Source organism: Myotis brandtii, unplaced genomic scaffold (genome assembly GCF_000412655.1).
Source record: "Myotis brandtii unplaced genomic scaffold, ASM41265v1 scaffold266, whole genome shotgun sequence".
Taxonomy (NCBI): domain Eukaryota; kingdom Metazoa; phylum Chordata; class Mammalia; order Chiroptera; family Vespertilionidae; genus Myotis; species Myotis brandtii.
Genome location: NW_005360124.1, coordinates 7765645 through 7786097, shown reverse-complemented (window position 1 = coordinate 7786097; position 20453 = coordinate 7765645). Strand labels below are relative to the sequence as shown.

General features: G+C 39.8%; 1 protein-coding gene and 1 long non-coding RNA gene across 3 annotated transcripts in view; one reads left to right on the top strand and one right to left on the bottom strand.

Annotated features, from left to right (window-relative positions):
- PCSK5 (proprotein convertase subtilisin/kexin type 5) overlaps window positions 1–20453 on the top strand; it is a gene marked incomplete at its 5' end in the record, with an annotated part of 415527 nt that overhangs the window by 257904 nt on the left and 137170 nt on the right. Inside the window, 7 exons of the mRNA XM_005868347.2 lie at window positions 3150–3293; window positions 6831–6933; window positions 8477–8670; window positions 10326–10410; window positions 13830–13927; window positions 14339–14468; window positions 14855–14970. Of these exons, the coding sequence (XP_005868409.1) occupies window positions 3150–3293; window positions 6831–6933; window positions 8477–8670; window positions 10326–10410; window positions 13830–13927; window positions 14339–14468; window positions 14855–14970 (870 nt within the window). The remainder of the gene's footprint in view (window positions 1–3149; window positions 3294–6830; window positions 6934–8476; window positions 8671–10325; window positions 10411–13829; window positions 13928–14338; window positions 14469–14854; window positions 14971–20453) is intronic.
- The window catches only part of LOC106726452, a 36384-nt gene continuing 31703 nt past the window's right edge, over window positions 15773–20453 (bottom strand). For both annotated transcript variants that reach the window (XR_001362526.1, XR_001362527.1), the window contains exon 3: window positions 15773–16789. This is a non-coding gene — a long non-coding RNA (uncharacterized LOC106726452). The remainder of the gene's footprint in view (window positions 16790–20453) is intronic.

Here is a 20453-nt window from a genome sequence, read left to right as displayed (position 1 = left end):
AGCTCTGCTCAGCCACAAGCCAGGCTGACGGCATCACAGCGGCGATGGTGGGAGCCTCTCCTGCCTCCTCAGCAGCTCTGTGGATGTTCAACTGCAGCTTCGGCCCGCTGGCAAGTGGACATCCCCCAAGGGATGTATCACTGCCAGCTTAGGCACAATCCCCCGGGGAGCAGGCCTAAGCCAGCAGGTGGACATCCCCCGAGGGGTCCCAGACTGCGAGAGGGCACAGGCTGGGCTGAGGGACCCCCGAGTGCACAAATTTTTGTGCACTGGGCCTCTAGTATATATATAGTTACCTGCAAATAGTGACAGTTTTATTCTTCCTTTTTAAGTTGGATGTCTCTTATTGCTTTTTCTTGACTATCTGCTCTGGCTAGGACTTCCAATTCTATGTTGACAAAGGGTGCCAAGAGTGGACATCTTTGTTTTGTTCCTGACCTTAGATGATGTTAGCTGCCATATGGCCTTATTTTCTGTTCCCTCTATATCTACTTTATTGAGAGTTTTTTTTATCAGAAGTGAATGTTAAATTTTGTCAAGTGCTTTTTCTGCATTTGAGGTAATCATATGATTTTTATCCTTCATTTTGTTAAGGTGGTGTATCACATTGATGGATTGAACCAACCTTGAATCCCTGGAATAAATCCTACTTGATCATAGTGTATGATCTTTGTAATACGTTATGGAATTCAGTTTGCTCATAATTTTGTTGAGGATTTTTGCATCTATGTTTACCAATCTCTTTCCCAGTAATTGGTCAGTTACTAGTAGACTTTCTATTTCTTAATGATTCAGTCATGGTATGGTGTATGTGTCTAGGAATTTATCCACTTCTTTTGTTTCTAATTTGTTGGCATTTATTTATTCATAGGCTTTTATGATCCTTTGTATTTTTGTGGTATGAGTTATAACATCTTTTTCGTTTCTGATTTTACTTACTTGATTTCTCATTTCGCCTCAGTGAGTCTAACTAAGGGCTTGTCAATTTTGTTTACAGTCCTAGGAGACCTGAAAACATAAGCCCTGCTGGCCACTTTTTGTGGGTGGCAGCCACAAAAATTACAGTGCCTGACAAGACTTTAAGCTCCTTTCTGGAAGATACCAGTGAGGTGAGGTAGAGGGAGAGCGCAAAGGTGGTACCTGTGGGCCTCCATCTTTGCAGAGTATTTCAGTAGGCCTCTAGATGCTGTTAAATCAGATGCCTTCTCCCCAGGCAGATGCTTCAAGATAAGCAAATAAGCCTGTTTCACAGAAAGTCTAGGTGCTTTTCTGTTGGCTGCCCCTGTGGTACACCTTGAGTGGGTGAGTCTGCTGGAACCCTATAAGAACTGCTTCTCAGCTGCTATAACCTTGTGGGTCTCAGCCCTCAGGTGCTGGTCTTAAAAGTTGGGGTGCTCAATGTGGGATTTAAACCTTTTGTTCCTCATGGAGCAGCTTGGGGTTTTGAGTTCCCTCCACTTTCTTACCACACCAGGGGTGAGGTTTGTGGTGAGATTGTCTCAGCCTCCCCTACCCACTTGGATATGGTTTTTTTCTTGTTTGCCTAATGCATAGGAATGCTAGTTTTGAGGTTACCTTCAGAGGAAATTGTTCCATTTGTAGCTGTCAATTTGGTGTGTTTGTGGGAGGAAGTGGGTCAGGATCTTCCTACATCGCCATCTTAGATGGGTTTTAATATTAATCTCTCCTCTCACTGGCCTTGGGAAAGTTATCAACCTCTGTGCCTCAGTTTCCTCATCACTGTTTACATAAACTATATTGGGAATTCAAGCAGCTACATCCCAGTTGTTATGAACAATGGGATAAAACTTAGCATGTAGCAAGCACTTAGGAATGATAAGCATCAATTAGATGATGATATAGATGCTAATAGATGAATTAGATGACACCTGAAGTTCACCATTGTCTTGCTGTGGGAGAGCTCTGAACCATGCCTGGACTGTGTATTAGGCCACTGTGTGGGGAGGTTCCTAAGGGTAGTCCTTTCTATCAGCATATTTCTGTGTTTTTAATGTTTTTTTATTAATCACTTCTGCTTATGGTTGATTCTTTCTTATGTGAATCTTATTAAGTTTAATGGCCCGGAGGCAGTTTGGGGGCTTTTTTTTTTTTTTTGCAGTAAAGACTTTAATTTTATAAATCTAAGAAATAAATGAATAGGGATTAAACTAAAAGAAATGTCCCTCATGAGCATACTATCCAGATGAGGTTAAACACTGATCTCATGTCTTAAGGCACCCTTGACCAGAAAATGTATTGCAACTGCTCAGTAGAACATTCTGCAATGTAGGAAGTATTCTCCATCTGTGTTTGCATTGTAGTGGCCACTGGCGACGTGTGGCTATTGAGCACTTGAAATGTAGTTAGTGTGACTAAGGAACTGAATTTATTTATTTTAATTCATTTAAATAGCCACATGTATCTAGTGGCTATCGGGTCTATAGGATAATTAAATAGTGATGTATTCTAAAGATTGAATGACTGCTTCAGGAATCATGTGGAACAAAGTCATTGTTTTTGTCATCTTATTTATAAGTCAGATAACACAAAAAATGTTTTTAATATGTTTTTATTGATTTGAGAGAGAGAAACATTGATCTATCAGCTGCCTCCTGCATGCCCCCTACTGGGATTGAGCCTGAAACCCAGGCATGTGCCCTAACGGGGAATTGAACCCCTGACCTCTCCATGCATGGGACGAATTCCAACCAACAGAAGCACACCAACCAGGGCCTGAAATTTTTTTTCAAATAAGACTTTTATACCTAGAAAAACAAAGCTCTCTGTAAAATTCTGGGATTCTTTTAAATATCCATCATTTGAAATTCAGCCCAGCAATCTGAGGTGTTTGTCTCTTAGTCTAACTATAAATGCTGATTAAATCAAGGCCTATCCTGAATATCATCATTTATCAGTCTTTGTCAATATCGTTCATTGTTTGTTCTGTAAATACATAGTGCGTGAATTATAGTGCATAAATTCTGCAAACAGTAGTAAATGTATTTCTAGCCCTGTATATGAAGTAATAATTCATATGAATCTGTCTCCCGTAATTCTACTGATGCTTTCTCTTAGGTGAAAAGGAAATAAAGTACAAAGCTAAAGAGTGAATATTTGGTCATGCAGTGGTTTCATTATTGTTTCCCTAGGTAAATTGAAAGAATGGTCTTTGGTACTCTATGGCACCTCCGTGCAGCCATACTCACCAACCAACGAGTTTCCTAAAGTGGAACGTGTCCGCTACAGCCGAGTCGAAGACCCCACCGATGACTATGGTACAGAGGATTATGCAGGTGAGCTGGCTTCCACCAGGAACAAAGGCTAAGGAGGGATCTCTCATATATCATCCCACCATGCTGAGATAAACTTCTACCACATTCTGATGTATTTTCTTCATCATTTCTATCCCCCCAAATATTTGTGTATATATATATATATACTCATATTCAAATATCCATGTTTTTCTTCAAAGCTAAACCACACTATATAGAGAGTTTCCATATCCTTTTTTCCCCTTAAAATAGTTAAATATGCTTAGGACACATATTTAAAGGACAGCATAATTGTCCATCCTATGACTGTAATGTATTTAATCCGTAATCTGGTATATGTAGTTTGCTTAGAGTTTTACACAAGTTTAAAAAAGGTTTGGATGAATATCATCATTTATCAGTTTGGTTGATATCTTTAATTGGTTTTTTATAATATAGTTCTATTCCGAGAATGACTGCATCTTGCTGAATCAAAGGGATTAACCAGTTTTAGGGCTTCGATACGTTTTGTCACATTGCCTTCTAGATAAAGATGTACCAGTCTGCACTATGACCAGATGTGAGAGTGTTTATTGCACTCATCCTGGGAAAATTGAGTGGATAGAAAAAAAGAATACAATTTTTATAACTTTGACTGCTAGTATATCTAAACATTTTTTGTCTGTACAGGTCCTCAGATAACATCGTTTCATTCATTACATAACATTGATGAGCTGCTGTAGGAACTTAACTCTTACATATAACCTAGCCTGTGGTAAAATTGGCTTCCTTACATGTCATTTTGCTGCAGTTCCAAGAATCTATCAACATTAAGTGAGGATTTAACTGTAGTTCTCGGAATTAAATACAACTGTCTTTTACCCATTATATTCAAAGTGGCAGCAATTTTCTTATCTATTTATAAGAATTCTTTGTACGTTATTGCCTCTCATACTGTCTCATATTTGCTGAAAACATTTTCTCAATTATCACTTCTGAAATTTAGTGTCTGTGTTGTGTTTTAAAAAGAAATCTTTTAATTTTATATAGTGTTTTTCTTATTGCTATTTTAGTGGAAAATATTCCATATTTTCTATGTACTATAGGAAATCTGGCTGTTGCATATTTATCATATATCTGACCATTTTTGCTTAACTCTCTTACTAATTTCTCTTATAAATTTATATGTTTTAGAGTTGATTTTTCTGGGGCAATTTAGGTACTATGGCCGTATCATCTGCATTTTTTTCTCCTTCCCAATGTATTTCTGATTCCTGTCTTGTTGCACTGGCTGACCTTTCCAGACATGTTCCATTTTTCTGGGCTATAATATATAACACAATGTGCAGAGCTTCTTCTAATGAAAGACTGTTGGTAAACAGCAGTTTAGTGTACCTTTACAGGAGAAATATATTTTTCCTGCAACTCTCTGAAGTTCTTTTTTTAGATATTAATCACCTTAAAAGGATATCTTAAATGTATGTATTTCCTTCTATTCTAAACAGGTAATATCCCAGAGTCAATATTAAGCTTGGATAATTCAGTCCAATTCAACAAACCAGAGCTAGATTTCGTCTTATTTTGCTTAGAGCTTGTAACATTGCTATGCATATTGTGGCTAGTAAACCATTTTGTTCTCTGATAGGAGAAAGTCTATCCAAAACCATAAATGGAGCATAATAGTAACCTATTGCTATGTGCCTTATGGGATGTTTCTAATTCAAATTTTGGAAATGTTAAAATTCTGAACAGTTATACATACACTGTTGTGGTTTTTCTCATTACCTCCTCAAAATGTCCATGCTAGCACTTGTGAGAGAACAAAAACAATTATTTCATTATCACCCTGCAACCTAAAATGCTAATTTGCATCTGGGACAGTTTTAAATTATAAAAGAATCAGCACAGCATGTGAACTTACCATGCAGGGCCCTTTGGCACATATCAAGAATAAATGAGTTGTGGTTGTGGGGGGTGTTTTTTTTGGGGGGGGGGGGGGTAATTATAAAAATCATCTGGTGAATATTTAGGGCCACATGTGACTCCTTTTCTTTGGAGCTGGGATTTTTACCTTTCTAAAGAAGTCAGGCTGGCTAGAGACACAGATGGCATTAACACAGCCAGATCCCTGTACTGTACATTGAATTTCAAGGAGCGTGGAACCCAGAGCTGGCTGAATGTGAACCCTTCCATGGCGGAGACACCCTCTTCTTGTGTACCAAAGCAGACAGCTAACCTGTCCCAAGTTGGACTGGCTATAGAATTTAACTAAGAGGTCAATTTTAAGGCTTTTAGGAAAATAGAGATTAACCACAAGAGTCATTTGACAGCATTTTTTATCAGAAATGTATTTAACAATGACTCATTTCCATTCATCTCTAGTAGATGACTTACTCTAAGTAGGAGACATGTATAAAAAATCAGGACGTATGTTGATCCCAACTCTTCCAGCTGTCTGCTGTCGGGCAAGCCATTGTAACTCTTGGAAAATCTGTTTTCTCACCGGTAAAACAAGGGTGTTGACTACTAGATTTTTCTGAGTCATTCTTCCCCAGTTCTACCATTTCACGTTCCCATGATGCAGTAATTGTAATTGTAATCATAGTCTCATAATGATTAAAGGAGGCCACATTTCAACCAATAAGTCCTTTTGATTAAAATGAAGTTTGGTTTAAAACATTTCTGGCACCACTGACATATAGTTTGTACATTTCAAGCATTATGTTTACTGCTAGTTAAAATCATAAGAATTTTCAATGGGAAAGAGCTTAAAGATTATGAGACCAAATGTCCCAAAATATAGAGAACAAGGAAAAATGGAGTTAGTTCAGTAGAGCAAAATGTCTATAACTGTCCCTCATCATTAGAACGCTTTTTTCACCAATCACCAAATAGTTCCATCTTTCTGGATTTTTTTTTTTCTGACTGTATTCTTAATAGTTCTATACTGAAGAATACATAAGAAGAGAGATTGGGAACCTTCATCGCATTTTTAAAAGTAATATGTACTTTTCTTTTGTTGAGTTGCCCATTGGCCTGTGAGTAGGATGCAATTTTAAATCTATTACCCGTGCCTAAAGTACCCGCTTTGTAATCCAGGATTAGAAACCGATAAGCTTGTGCCAGGTGCCATAATGCTGTTCCTTGCTAGCTACGGTATCTCAGAGGTATTCTGTGGCTTTAATGCTTGGAAAAGACAGGCAATCTGGTCCAAGCATTGAATAATCACTTTTTTTCTTTTTCTGTAAGTCCAACATTTTTTATCGTTTGCATGTTTAATTGTGATCTGGTTTTTTTCCATTTACTACAGTGGCATTGTTCATTTGAATCCTGAAATACTTGTTAGCTCCCACAAGGCAGCCATACGTGCTTTGAAGACCAGGCCATGATTAGGATTTACATTCTTGATACTTGAGGTTTTCCCCCCAAAACTCTCTGAGCTTACAGTCACTTTGAACATTATTCCTCCTTAAACTTTCACTGCGTAAGAAAAAAATATTTTATACCAAATTCAAGGTAAAGCCAACCTACTTAAAATCATTTTTTTTTCTAAATGTTGTTCTAATTTCTTCTGGAAAGGTCCCTGCGACCCTGAGTGCAGTGAGGTCGGCTGCGATGGGCCAGGACCAGACCACTGCAATGACTGTTTGCACTACTACTACAAGCTGAAAAACAACACCAGGTAAGAGAAAAGCCAAGTCACGAGCCCTCAGCATACCCAGGGAGTTCCCACAGGGTCACTTTGGGCCAGGCATTATGGGTTCCCCATTAGGATGTAAAAGCACAGAAAATGTGCCGCTGTACAAGCCTGATACCTCTTTGTGTAATTCAAAATGGTGAAACTGATATCGAGTTATAAAGTGCAGAGAAAAAAGAATTGATTCATTTGAAATGGAGTGTTGAGGGAGAACTCTATAGATACCCCGAACCACCAGAAAGATGAACAGTGATTCTCTGCGGAACCCTGAAGAACACCAACATTTCTAGATGGAGGAAGAGAGGCTTCATTCAATTTGACATATACATGTGGTTAGAATCTACTTGCATCTCAGAGGAGGTATCAAGTCTCCAGAAAAGTTTCACCTAAGTAAAAGGCCTTACTTTATTATAACAGTTCACCATGTTTCATTATAGAGCAATCATGCATTGGCCATTTTTTTTCCCTAATTGGGACCTGTGCTTGATATTAAACAGGAAAGCCAGTATTCACAGTATTTTTGTTCAATCAAATAATGTTTGCTATTCTCCAGAATACAGATATTATTTGAAATGGAATGATATGTCAGTTCCACTGCCACCATAAAGTGAGTACGAGACAGTGTTCTAGCATTTTCCCTTCATGAAAATGCCAGTGCATCGGCCAAACGGGTGCTTTCCCACATGAGCAAATCCTCTGCGTGGCAAAGGTGCTGGTCCCCGCTCCTCACTCTTCTGCTCTGCTTTGACCCTGGGCCCCTGGATTCTGCCTCCAGCTCTGCAGATCTGTGTCTAAGGGCAGGGCCATGGAACAGTGGTTGTCCCAACAGAGGCCATGACTCACATCCCTGCCACCTGTCCCTCCAGGGAGCTGACTTGTGGCGACTCCACACTCCCGTCACCCCAACAGACACAGGCATGTTCCAGTTCCTGTTTCCGTTCTTGCTGGAATTTAAATTCCTCAAAGGAAAGGCCCTGGGCTACTCAGCACCTCTGTTATCTCCTAGACTTGTTAGCAAAATGCCTGCCATTCAATTGGTACTTGGTAAATATTTGTTGAATGAATAAATAAAGCCTTGTCCTTCAATCAAACTTAAAAAAAATAAGTTCCTTGTTTATCATAAGCAACATAAATTTAAATATATTTATATTAAGACAATAGCATATAACCACCACCACCCACACACAATCCATGTGACAAACACACCAAAAGTAACCCCTTATAAGTGACCTTTATGCACAAAATCATGCTTCCCACATATTTTCCCCTTCAACTCAATGCCATAACCTTCCTTTTGAGACTCAATTTGTAACCATCATCCCCGTTAAAGAGCTAGAACACCTTACCTGGACTTGGTATTGTGTGACTGCATTGCTGCATCAGCACCCTACACAGGAAGACACTGTAACCCACAGAACTGGGCCCTTTGGCCATGGCATTACTCGCCATCATGGTTTTAAAAGGGTTTTGAGACCGAGAACCCAGTCACTGGTGATGCCACCCCTCTTTCTCATCGTTTCCCACGCAGGGTCTGTGTCTCCAGCTGCCCCGCGGGCCACTACCACGCCGACAAGAAACGGTGCAGGAAGTGTCCTCCCAACTGTGAGTCCTGCTTTGGCAGCCACGGCGACCAGTGCCTGTCCTGCAAACATGGCTACTTCCTGAACGAAGAGACCAACAGCTGTGTCCCTCACTGCCCTGATGGATCATACCAGGACACCAGTGAGTTCATTTCAAATAGCTGGTTTTAGAGAACAAATGAGAGGTTTTCATTTGAGTGACCTTGGGAGGAATATTCCTCCCTGTCAAATCTAGGCCTTGCTTAATATCAAGCAGGATCTAATCAAATTTTTAAAGAGAACAATTTAGAATTGTTTTATTAAAAGGCCTGTAACTAACTGTGTTAGGGGGTCCTCAAGCCCACACCCAGATTCAGTGACTTAGGCATCCCCACAAGACTCATCATATAGTTGTGCTTATGTGCTCAGTTATGATTAATTACAGCAAAAAAATACAAGTAAATCAGCAGAGGGAAAAGGTTCAAAGTCCATTGGAAACCAGGCCCAAAAAGTTCTAAGAGTTTTCTCCTAGTGGAGCCACACAGGATACATTTCGTTTCCCCATGGACAACATGAGTGAAATGTACTCCACAAGGGAACCTCCTTGGGACTCCGTGCTGTGGTTGTTACTGGAGTGTGGTCATGAAGGCACCTCTGCCCGGCCCTTACCAAAATCCCCAGACTCCTATAAGGAAAAAAGGGGTTCAGTGTGGACCATACTGTTTATACAAACAGTTCAGGCATCTTGACTCACTCTCATCTGTTAGGGTGGTGGAAACCCTCCTGAAATCCAAGTTCGCAACCTTCTGAGTAGGCTTTCAGAAGACAGTGACCAGGCCTGCTCTTTTCTGCACACTAACCAAAGAAACAGGGTGGTGTGATACCAAAGAATACTTTTCAAACTTTAAAAAACATGACCTTCATGTAAGTGAAGAATGAACACATGCGAAGGACTTACTTAACCGATTAATGAGTGAACCTGCAGGGAAACAAATGGGTTCAGAGACTGCAGGGATTATAGGCCACTAGGAAAGGCAAAATAAAACCCGTTTGCTGAGTTAGAGACAAATGAATGATTTCCGACATGGCCATCAATACAGCTAGAATGTTGGGGTTCTTTATTTCAAATGGACATATCATTTGCAAGTTTACCAAACAAAAAAATCTGTCAATTAGCATGTATTTCACAGAATTTGGGGACTAATTAACCATCATTAGTAAACAGACAAAACTACATTCTCTAGAGAATTAAATGATCCTTGGGCATACCTACCTCTTAGTGCTCTGTCGTGGCCCTGAAAAGGGCTGCAGGTATCTTTTGCCTTATTTCTGAGTTCTCCATAATTTGTCTTAAGGGTATCACACCGTGGTGTAGTAGAGTTCACCAGACTAGTCCTAAAAGATGGGAGTCTACCATTCCTTTCCCCGGCCAGAGGCATTGCTTTTCAACCTTGACATGGTCGTGTTGCCCAGCTTCATTAGTGGGATTTTTTTCATTGTTGGAAAGTAGGAAACCCTGCTTGGGAGAGAAAATGGGAAGAGGAGGGGAAAGGCTAATGAACTATGCAACTAAGAATTAAATGGGCTGTAGTTCTCTTATCTGCAAAATGGTAGCTAACTCTAAGGTATTTGTCAGTGCTACAATTCCTACCCTAATTTGCTTTGCTAAAAAGTGATAGCAAATGTTGACTGAGGGCTTTTCCTACAATTTTCTGCTCAAGTCCATGTGTACTGCAGCATACATTGGAACATCTCCACATGCTTCTATGGAATCCAATTGACCAACTAATTTATAACCTTTTTGTTGTTTTTTAACAGAGAAAAATATTTGCCGGAAATGCAGTGAAAGCTGCAAGACGTGTACTGACTCCCACAATTGTACAGAATGTAGGGATGGATTAAGGTAAGAAGGTGAAGGTCTGTATAAGTAACGCAGCCCAGGGAGCGTCTCAGTATAAATAACCCTTTGCCATCACCCTTGAGTTGACTCCCATTTGCATTATCTCTACCATTATATGTGAAAAATTGGATGCCATCTTGGCTAAGGAAGGTTTATACATGAAATAAAATTCTCTTTAGAAAAGATGGCTCTGATACAAGTAAATAAAATGACCATTTCAGAGGCTTTCTTTGTACTTTTAAACTGGCAGTGCACCAGTCAAGGATTACTATTTAGGTAATACTGAGTTACATTTAAACCTCCTGATTCATTCCTTTATTATTTCTCGCCATATAGCCAGTCATTCTCTTATCTTAAGAACCTCAGGCTTGGTTCCATTATGCCATCGTCTGCATACAGATTTAACACCTGGAGATATTTTCCTTGAATGGATGACTTGCTCATGGCTAAAGCCTGTTACAGCAGGTCCTGGGATAGCTCTGGCTTATATCAATTAGCCTATAGTAAAATTGATTTCGTTATATACATTGTTTTGATTAAAGTCACAGAACCTTTTGACAACATTAAGAGAGGACTTACTGTAGTTGATAGATTCTGTAGGAGAACATCATGCAGCTCAAATGAATTAGGTCGTCTCTAGGGTCAAACCATCCTATGTCGAGTGAGGAGCTGGACTCCGGGTTTGCACAGCGCTAGAATTCTGCTGCACTCGATCCCTTTTTAAATGTTGATGGTATTTCTACTTCCACCTTTGATTAGAGGTGAAATAAGCAGGGTAAGGCAGGTAGTGCTTCACATTAGTAATATTGCAACAGCATTTTTACTTTTCATAAATACATTCAGTGTTAGTTTGTTTAGCACCTTTCATCTCATGACAGTCTTGACAAATATCAGTCTAGTCAGCCTAATTCCTTTTGGAGAAGGGGCAGATTGGTATAATAAGAAAAAGAAGGAAGACAGATGAGGACTCACCCACCCCTGCTGTTTATCGGCTGTGTGACCTTGGCTGAGTCACTTAGCCACTCTGAGCTTCAATTTTCTCATCTATAAAATGGTGATAACCCCTGTGTTCTGGCTTATGATAAGGATTAACTATGATGACATTTACAAAGCACTTAGTCCAGTAACTGACACATAATTGGTCCATGAGAAACAAAAGATTTTTTTAAGATTAAGAAACATAAGCTAACCAGTGCTCTCCAATAGAAATGAGAGCCACATGTTAATTTTAAATGTGCCTGTAGCCACATAAAATGAAATTAAATATTTTTATAAAATCATTTAATATGTAATCAGTATAGAAGACTTTTAGTAAAGATATTTTACTTTTGTTGTTGTACCAAGCCTTAGAAATATGGTATGTATTTTACCCCTAAACCACATCTCAATTCAAACAATCATTTTTTTTATCTGTATTTAGATTTTATAAAATTTAGTTGAGGTAGCTGAGTTGTTCCATTCCAAACATACTCAAAATTTTGCCAATAACTGAACTAAGTGCCAATTTGTAAAATTTAGAATTCCATTCCTTAGCCACACTAGGAGCTCCAGTGCTTGAGCAGGGGGGAACAGCACAGGTCTAACCTCGCTGGTTCATCACGGACAGAACTCAGGTGTGCAGGACCAGCTCCATTAACCAGGCCATCCCTGAGGCTGGAAGCAGCAGAAAGCTTCAGGGTTCACAGTGATGCCCTCTGCTGCACCTCCCACTTAGTTCATTCCCTTCTCACACAGTGCTGCCTCTGTCTCCAGCTGGATGAATGCCAACCTCAGAAGTAATGTCCTTTATTAGAAAAACTAGGCAGCTTTTAAAACTTGGATACAATTTTTGGTGGTACTACTTCCTCCCACAAAAAGATCCATTTGATGCATTGTTCTTTTTTCCAGCTCTACAGAAAGGGGAGGAATATTCTTTTAAACATTTTTTAAATCCTCACCTAGGATTTTTTTAAAATGATTTTAGAGAGAAACATTAATCGGTTGCCTCCTATACAAGCTCCAACCTGGAATCAAATCCACAACCAACCTTTGGGTATACAGGATGATGCTCCAACCAACTGAGCCACCTGGCCAGGGCAGAAGGAATATTCTTTTTAAATGACAGCTCTCTGGCCAATGAGGATATCTGTGAATGGAGAACACTTTCAGTTTGCTGCTCTCATTGAGGCTCTCTGTATTTTCCTTAGGGGCTTCTGAGTTGACCATTTTGCTCAAGACCTGTAAATTTTTACAGAGTGGCTAAGAACAAACATGGAAAAATATCTCTGCATAAAATACGGAAGGGAATAGATTAAAATGTTAACAGGACTGTTTGGGATTCTTTTTCATCTACTTTGGTTTTTTCCAGATTTATTGATGGAAATAAATTTTACTTTGTAAAATTAGTATAATACATATACATACAGCAAAGTCAAATAAGATGTGAATTGGAGCAATGTGTGAAGAGTTTAAGAAAAGAGAACCTATTTAACCCTGTTGCTTAGATACACTTCTTCAGTATCCTCTATTTGGTGACATAGGATTACATCTTCTCCCTGGTTCCAGTCACACTTTAGTTATTATGAGTAATATCTGTATATTGGATAGTGAAAATTCTATTAATTTATTTTGAATTTTCAGAATCCATCTGTAGACTATGAGAAAGACCATAGCTGACAGAATTTAGGAGAGTGAAAAAATATAGAGTCCTTATTCAATATTCTAGCAATTCATTCGACACTAAGTGTGCTAGGTGGAAAAAAGGTGGAACAGATTATCTCTAGAAAAACTAACTAGTAATATAATTTAGTAATATAACTAAGAAAAGTTCAGATGTTTGGGGAAGCAGCAGTATAGGTAGGTAATTGAGCTAAATTATTCATTAGAGTTTAAATCAAGAAATAGAGGCAAAGTGTATTAAAATTCTGTTGTGGGAACCAGTAAGAACTAAAATCAGAAAAACTTAAAAATAAAAAAATCTACTCCTGGGAGTTTAGGTAGGAATGGTTGTGCCCTCTAATTCAATTATAATTCATTTACTGTGTGTTCCTACTGCATTTATAATTACAAAACAACTTTTAAATATATTATGTAGTAGGTCTGGATATCAGGAAATAGTTAGGCACATTATTAGGTAATGCGATTGTTTTGTCCATAAAATACTTTTTAAAACCTCTGGGTTGTAAGATGTGTCAGCCAGTCTAACAGCTCAGAGGACTGTCCCCAAAGCCTGCAGCACATGCATATGATACAGACATCATTATAATAAGGCACAGAGAGGGAAAAATGGAAGGCACAAGGGCTAGTTCCCTGCTTTGAAGCTTTGCCAAATCCACAGGTCTCGGGGGGGGGGGGTTTGTGGTGATGGTGGGAACTGTGTTTGTTACATATAGAATTTGGAGTCATTACCTCATTGCCTTGATCACAGCACTCTATGTCCTCAGCCTGCAGGGATCCCGGTGTTCCATCGCCTGTGAGAATGGACAGTACTTCAACGGCCAGGACTGTCAGCCCTGTCACCGCTTCTGCGCCACCTGTGCTGGTACCTTCTCCCCCAGTCCTTGTGTTTATTCCTCTGGCTCTGGTTTGGCTTTTGTTTGTCTGTTTTTAGCTGTCACTCATGCAGACCCACTTGATATATACTTCTCCAGCTGTTATTCTGAAAATATCTCTTCCAGTAATCATGCATGTATTCTCATCGAAAGTCAGGCCTCAGCATCCTATCCTCATTGAGAAACCTGAATACCCCAGTGATATCTCCTTCTCTTTCCAAAGATTTGATGCTTTTGGAAAACAGGGGTGTGATTTTTCCAAAGACTGTAAGAAAAAGCAAAGTATTAAATTATAACTCTTAAAATTATATTAATGGCATTTTCACAAACTGTGGAAGAAGCAGCCCATCATGCAACTGCTTCTGAGGTTTTCTGTTCCCTGTGTTTGTCTTGCTTTGAAGGGGCGGGTGCTGATGGGTGCATTAACTGCACGGAGGGCTACTTCATGGAGGATGGGAGATGTGTGCAGAGCTGTAGTATCAGCTATTACTTTGACCACTCTTCGGAGAATGGATACAAATCCTGCAAAAAGTAAGTGGATCTGCCCCTCAAGCCCTGGCATTTGGTTACCAGGTTCCTTATGTGACTGCCTTTGTAAATAATATGAAACTTAGAATTATTAATAAAATTAGGTTTGAACATTTACCTATAGAAACTGCCCTGCAGCTTTAAGCCAGTTTATCTTTTATTTATATATATAAATTGCCTCAGGAGTACTTTAAAATCACACTGTCTACCTGCTAAGGTTTTCTTTAATGTTGCCAAACCTTATTTTTTAAGATTATTTTAAGAAAATATTTTTGTGTCATCTTCAAAGAGAGATTAAGTTTAAGGCAATAAGAGGTGGATAGTAGTAAACACATCTTTTCCTGTGTCTGATGTGTGAAAGGATGATAAATTCTACATTTGCCCCATAGATGTGACACCAGCTGTTTGACGTGCAATGGTCCAGGGTTCAAGAACTGTACGAGCTGCCCAAGTGGGTATCTCCTAGACTTAGGAATGTGTCAGATGGGAACCATCTGCAAAGACGGTGAGTACAATTGCTCATTTTCATCTTTGGAAAAAAAATGTGATCTTTCTACTTTAAGGCCTAACAATATATTTCCTTAAAGAAACTCTCAGGCATGCATTAGACAGGCTGGGCCTGATAGAGCGCTGGCATTCATTCATCTTGAACTTACGCCTTCAGCTGGTTTTGTTTTTGGTTTGGGTGATATTTTTAATTGCAAGAAGGAATAAATCACCTACAGTCCCACTGGCTAAGAATCATCAGTTAACTTGTTCTAATTAATAAACTTTACTTTTTAAAACTTTGGAGTTTTGGATGCATAGCAACATTGAGCAGAAAGTTCCCATGTGTCCCCTGAACCTCAAGCACAAACAGAGCCTCCTCCATTACCAATATCCCACACCAGAGTGGTGCATTTGTTACAGCTGATGAACCTACATTGACAACATTATCACCCAAAGTTTACATTAGGGTTCACTCTTGGCGTTGTATGTTCTATGGATTTGGACAAATGTATATTGATGTTTAGCTACCATTTAGTATCATACAGGACAGTTTCACTGCCCTAAAAATCTATACTCCGCCTATTCTTCCTTCTCCCCTTACCCCTGGAAACCACTAATATTTTGTTGTTGGTTTCTAATCCGCACCTGAGGATATTTTTCCATTGATTAGAGAGTGGAAGAGAGAGGGAAAGACAGACAGAAACATTGATGTGAGAGAAACACATCAATTGGTTACCTCCTGCATGCGCCCTGACCAAGGCCCAGGCTGGGGAGAGCCTACAACCAAGGTACATGCCCTTGACCGGAATTGAACCCGGGACCCTTTGGTCTGCAGGCCGACATTCTATCCACTGAGCCAAACTGGCTAGGGCACCACTAATTTGTTTACTCCTCTATAGAGTTGCCATTTTCAGAACGTCATATAGTTGGAATCATACAATATGTAGCCTTTCCAGTTAGTTTTCATGTATTTCTTCTCATCTTTTGCCATATATATATGGAATTTTGTACCCTGCTTTTTACATTAAGCATTAGACATCAACATAATCCTATGTTTTATGAAACTTCATTATTAATAACAGCATAAGTTCATGTGGAGATGCCAAAGTGTATTGCCACTCTGTTATTTGGATTGTTTATAATTTTGATATGTAAATAACAACCAAATGGTATCTGAATTGTTCATTAAGTCTGGGGATAAGAATTAATGACAGAACCAGGTAATTTTGGTCCATTTTTCTTTCTTTGCACCAGTAGTTTTCAACCAAAATTCCAGGACCCCAATACCTTCCCCAAAGATTCAGAATGAATTGGTCTTGGGGTTGCATTAGACAGGCCGTGCCTGATAGAGCGCTGGTTTTGAGCATGAATATTTTTAGAAGTTTCTCAGTTGTTTCTAATGTATAGCCATGTTTGGGAACCCCTGACAGTTCAGCAAATGCCACCCTATCTAGAAAATGAATAACTTTAAATTATTCTAACTCCAACATTTTGTGAACTCTAGTTCTTAATGGGGGGTCCATAAAATTTGTGCCTAAATTTTATGCAGACAATACATATCAATGATGCAGAAATTATTTTGAACCATTATTGTTCTAAGCATCTTTGTATTGTTATGGAAATAGAGAAATAAAACAAGTATGCACTTGGAACAGTCTGACCTGGCAAGATCATTCCCCTGGGTTGATTCTCTGTCTTCCTTTGAATGGCTCTCTTTTAGAAATTGACAAGGGGCAGAATAGTGCTGTGGACTCAGGAGTCAGAATGCTGTTGTTCGTATTTGGGATCCATACCTTGGGCAGGTTGTGAATTTGTATGGGCCTCAATTCCCTCATCTGTAAAAAATGAGGATATATTGCTGACCTCGTATGGTTATTCCACAACTATTAGGAATCTCAAAAAGACTTCACAAAGAACTGGGCATGCAATGGCACTGACAGAACATCATTTATGGTCTCGTTTCCATGGAGCATCATAGGTGACTACATTTTTATAGTTTTTCTGATGTATGACGGGTCTGGCAGGGACAGGCCAGACCCACTCAGACTCTGTGTCCAAGTTTTTTTGACCAGAGTGATTCTCAACACACAACTCTGGGGTGAGAGGATTGGGGGATGGCATCCCCAGGACCATGTAAGTATCACTTTTTAATTACCGGCAAGTGCTCTTAAGAGAGGGTTCCCTTATATCTGAATATGACCTGAATTTTCGTAAGTTTTTAACTTGAAAACGGAGGAAGATTTTTAAAGTGATTGACATCTACTGTGGCTTGAAATTTTCACTCATAGCACTTGGTACCAGTCACTTCAAGGTTTGTGATGCTTTAACTACTTTCATAAACCATGATAAGCATGGGATAAGTTATGCCAAGTGGCACTTTGGTGTGTCAGGATTGTGGGCAGTAGTGGAAAAGGAACAATAATTTGTAATGAGTCCATTTTCAGGTCAAAGAAAGAGTATTAAGATGGCAGAGTAAACACTGTGCTCGCCTCCACCCACAACCACATCAAAATTACAACTAAATTATAGAACAACCATCACTGAGAACCACTTGGAGATTAGCTAAACTGAATTGCTAGCCTATCTAATAAAAGAGTAATATGCAAATTAGCTGTCACTCCGTCACAAAGATGGCGGTACCCAGTCCCCTCAGCCCCACCGCTGAAGTGTCCAGGCCTGTCACCTGGCCAGGCAGGTGGCGGGGGCAAGCGGTGAGGCACAATCTGCCCACCCGGCAGCCAATGGGGTGTTCAGGCCTGTCCCCCAGCCAGGGGCCAAGTGGCAAGGCACGATCCGCCCACTCCGGCGGCTGATCCAGCCTCGCCGCTCCACCGCCGATGGAGTGTCCCGAGGCAGCAGAGACAGGAGGGAGCGAGGCAGTGGAGAAGGGCGGGCTTCGTTCCCTTCTCTCGGGCCACAGGAAGCCCTATTCTTGCAGGAATCTTCCTGCAACGGGCCTCTAGTAACAGTATATAAAGAAGAAGCCACGTCAAGACTGATAGGAGAGGTAGAGAGACAGAATGGGCAGGTCCCACACTCAGCATGGCTGCTATGAACCAGGATGTATATCTTGGCTTCAGAGTTCCACCCTGAGGAGCGAGGAGTGCCAGGAAGAGAAGTTCCCATGACATCTGGCTGTGAAAACCAGTAGGGATTGTATCCAAGAAAGACAACGGGCTGCTAGAAACCTAGGTGCTACAGATCTCAAAGGGCCTAAGCACAAACTTAGTAGCTCACAAACACTTGCATTGAGCTCCACTGCAGAGGTAGCCCTATCCAGGGATGGAAGTGCTGGCAGATGCTGTTGAGCACCCCCCGCCCAACCTAGGCTCAAGAGGGCGCCAAATCTGAACTCTCCATTAACCTAGATAACAGTTTGTCCTACCCTGGTGATTCCATGAAACCCCATTCAACTTACACACCCAGATGGAACCTCTTTCAGCAGCTTTTCTATAAAGCAGTCTGCCTGGATTGCACTGAAGACTTTCCTAAAAAAATTTCAAAGGTTCATAAATCACAAAGAAGCAGCAGCTAGCCACGACTTGCCCTCTTCCTCTGGCTAAGCAGCCCCAAGCACCTCCAAGCCCAGCACAGGCAGTAACCACTTACAGATCACTTTGTAGTTCCTACCAGGTGGCCCCAGGCCAGGCATAGGCAGTGACTGAAGTTGGTCTATATACCAAAGCCTCACCCAAGAGGCCCCAGAACCAATATAACCAGTGGCCAGCCTCAGATCACACTAGAGCAACACCCAACCAGCTCCTCAAGACATTTCCAAAGGGCAGACAGAGAGGGCACCAGAGCCCACTAAAGCAACTCCCTCTCCATAGGATCAGCCCCCGCACAACAATTTGTCAGTGTAATCATGGCCAATCCTCACAGACATTCAGCCTGAGGGCCCATCCCACCCACTGATGTGCCAACAGCAGCAATCAAGGCTCAACTATACACAAAACTTAAACAAAGGGAACCAGGCTCAGGTAAGCAGGAGACTGTGCCTCACAGAACACCTACTACATAAGGCCATCCTGCCAGGACTGGGAGAAGTAGCAGATCTACATAATATGTAGAAATAAACATGTGGAGGCAGCCAAAATGAGGAAACAGAGAAACATTCCCAAATGCAAAACGGGATATAACTCCAGAAAAATAACTAAACAAAATAGAAGCAATCTACCAGAAACAGAGTACAAAACACTAGTTATAAGGATGCTCAATGAATTTAGGGGATGAATTCAGTAAGAAGTTACACAAAGAAATTGAAACCACAAAAAGAACCTTTCTGAAATGAAGAATACATCAGAGGGAATCAACTGATTAGATGAAGCAGAGAATCAAATCAGTAACTTGGAAGACAAGGTAGCATAAAACACCCAGTCAGAAAAGCAGAAAGAAAAAGAGGCTTTTAAAAAATGAGGATAGTTTAAGGGGCCTCTGGGACATCAAGCATACCAACATTTGCATCATATGGGGTACCAAAAGGAGATGAGATAGAGCAAGGGATTGAAAACATCCCTAACTTGGTGAGGAAAATGGACATATAAGTCCAGAAAGCACAGAGATTCCCAAACAATTATATGCTGAAGAAATGGATAAATTTCCAGAAACAAACTCTTCTAACACCAAATCAAGAACATAAAATTGGAACAGACCAATTACTAACTAAATTCATCAGTAATAAAAATAAAAATTAAAAAACTCCCAACAAACTAAAATCCTATACCAGATAGTTTCACAGGCTAATTTTACCAAGCTTTTTAAAGAATTAGTATCTATTCTTCTCAAACTACTTCAAAAAATTGAAGAGGAGAAAAGACTACCATACTCATTTTACAAGGCTGTCATTGCCCTAATTCCAAAACCTAGGCCAATTTCCCTGATGAACACAGATGCAAAAATTCTCAACCAAATATAAGCAAACCAAATTCAGTAACACAATAAAAAGATGAGACGCTATAATCAAGTGGTTTTTATCCCTGGGATGTAAGATTGGTTTAATATCCACAAATATATTAATGTGATACACCATATAAACAAAATGAAGGATAAAAATTATATCAGTGGATTCTAAAAAAGCGAAGTGGGGATAGAGGGAATATGTACCTTAACACAATAAAGGTCATATACTAGTATGACAAACCTGAAAGCTGCTTCTTTAAGATCAAGAATAAGACAAGAATGTCCACTTTCACCACTTTAATTCATCATAGTATTGGAAGTCATCGCCACAGCAAATCAAAAAGAAATAAAAGGTATCCAAATTGGATAAGAAGTAAAATTGTCATTATTTGGAGAGGATGTGACACTACATAGAACCCTAAGAAAACCATTATAGCTAGCACAGTATCAAATTAATGTTCAGAAATCAGTTACATTTTTGTGCTCCAATAACAAACTATCAGAAAGAAAAATTAAGGAAGTCCCATTTACATTTGCATCAGAAAGAATAAAAATACTTAGGAATAATTTAACCAAGGAAGTAAAAGACCTGTCCTCAAA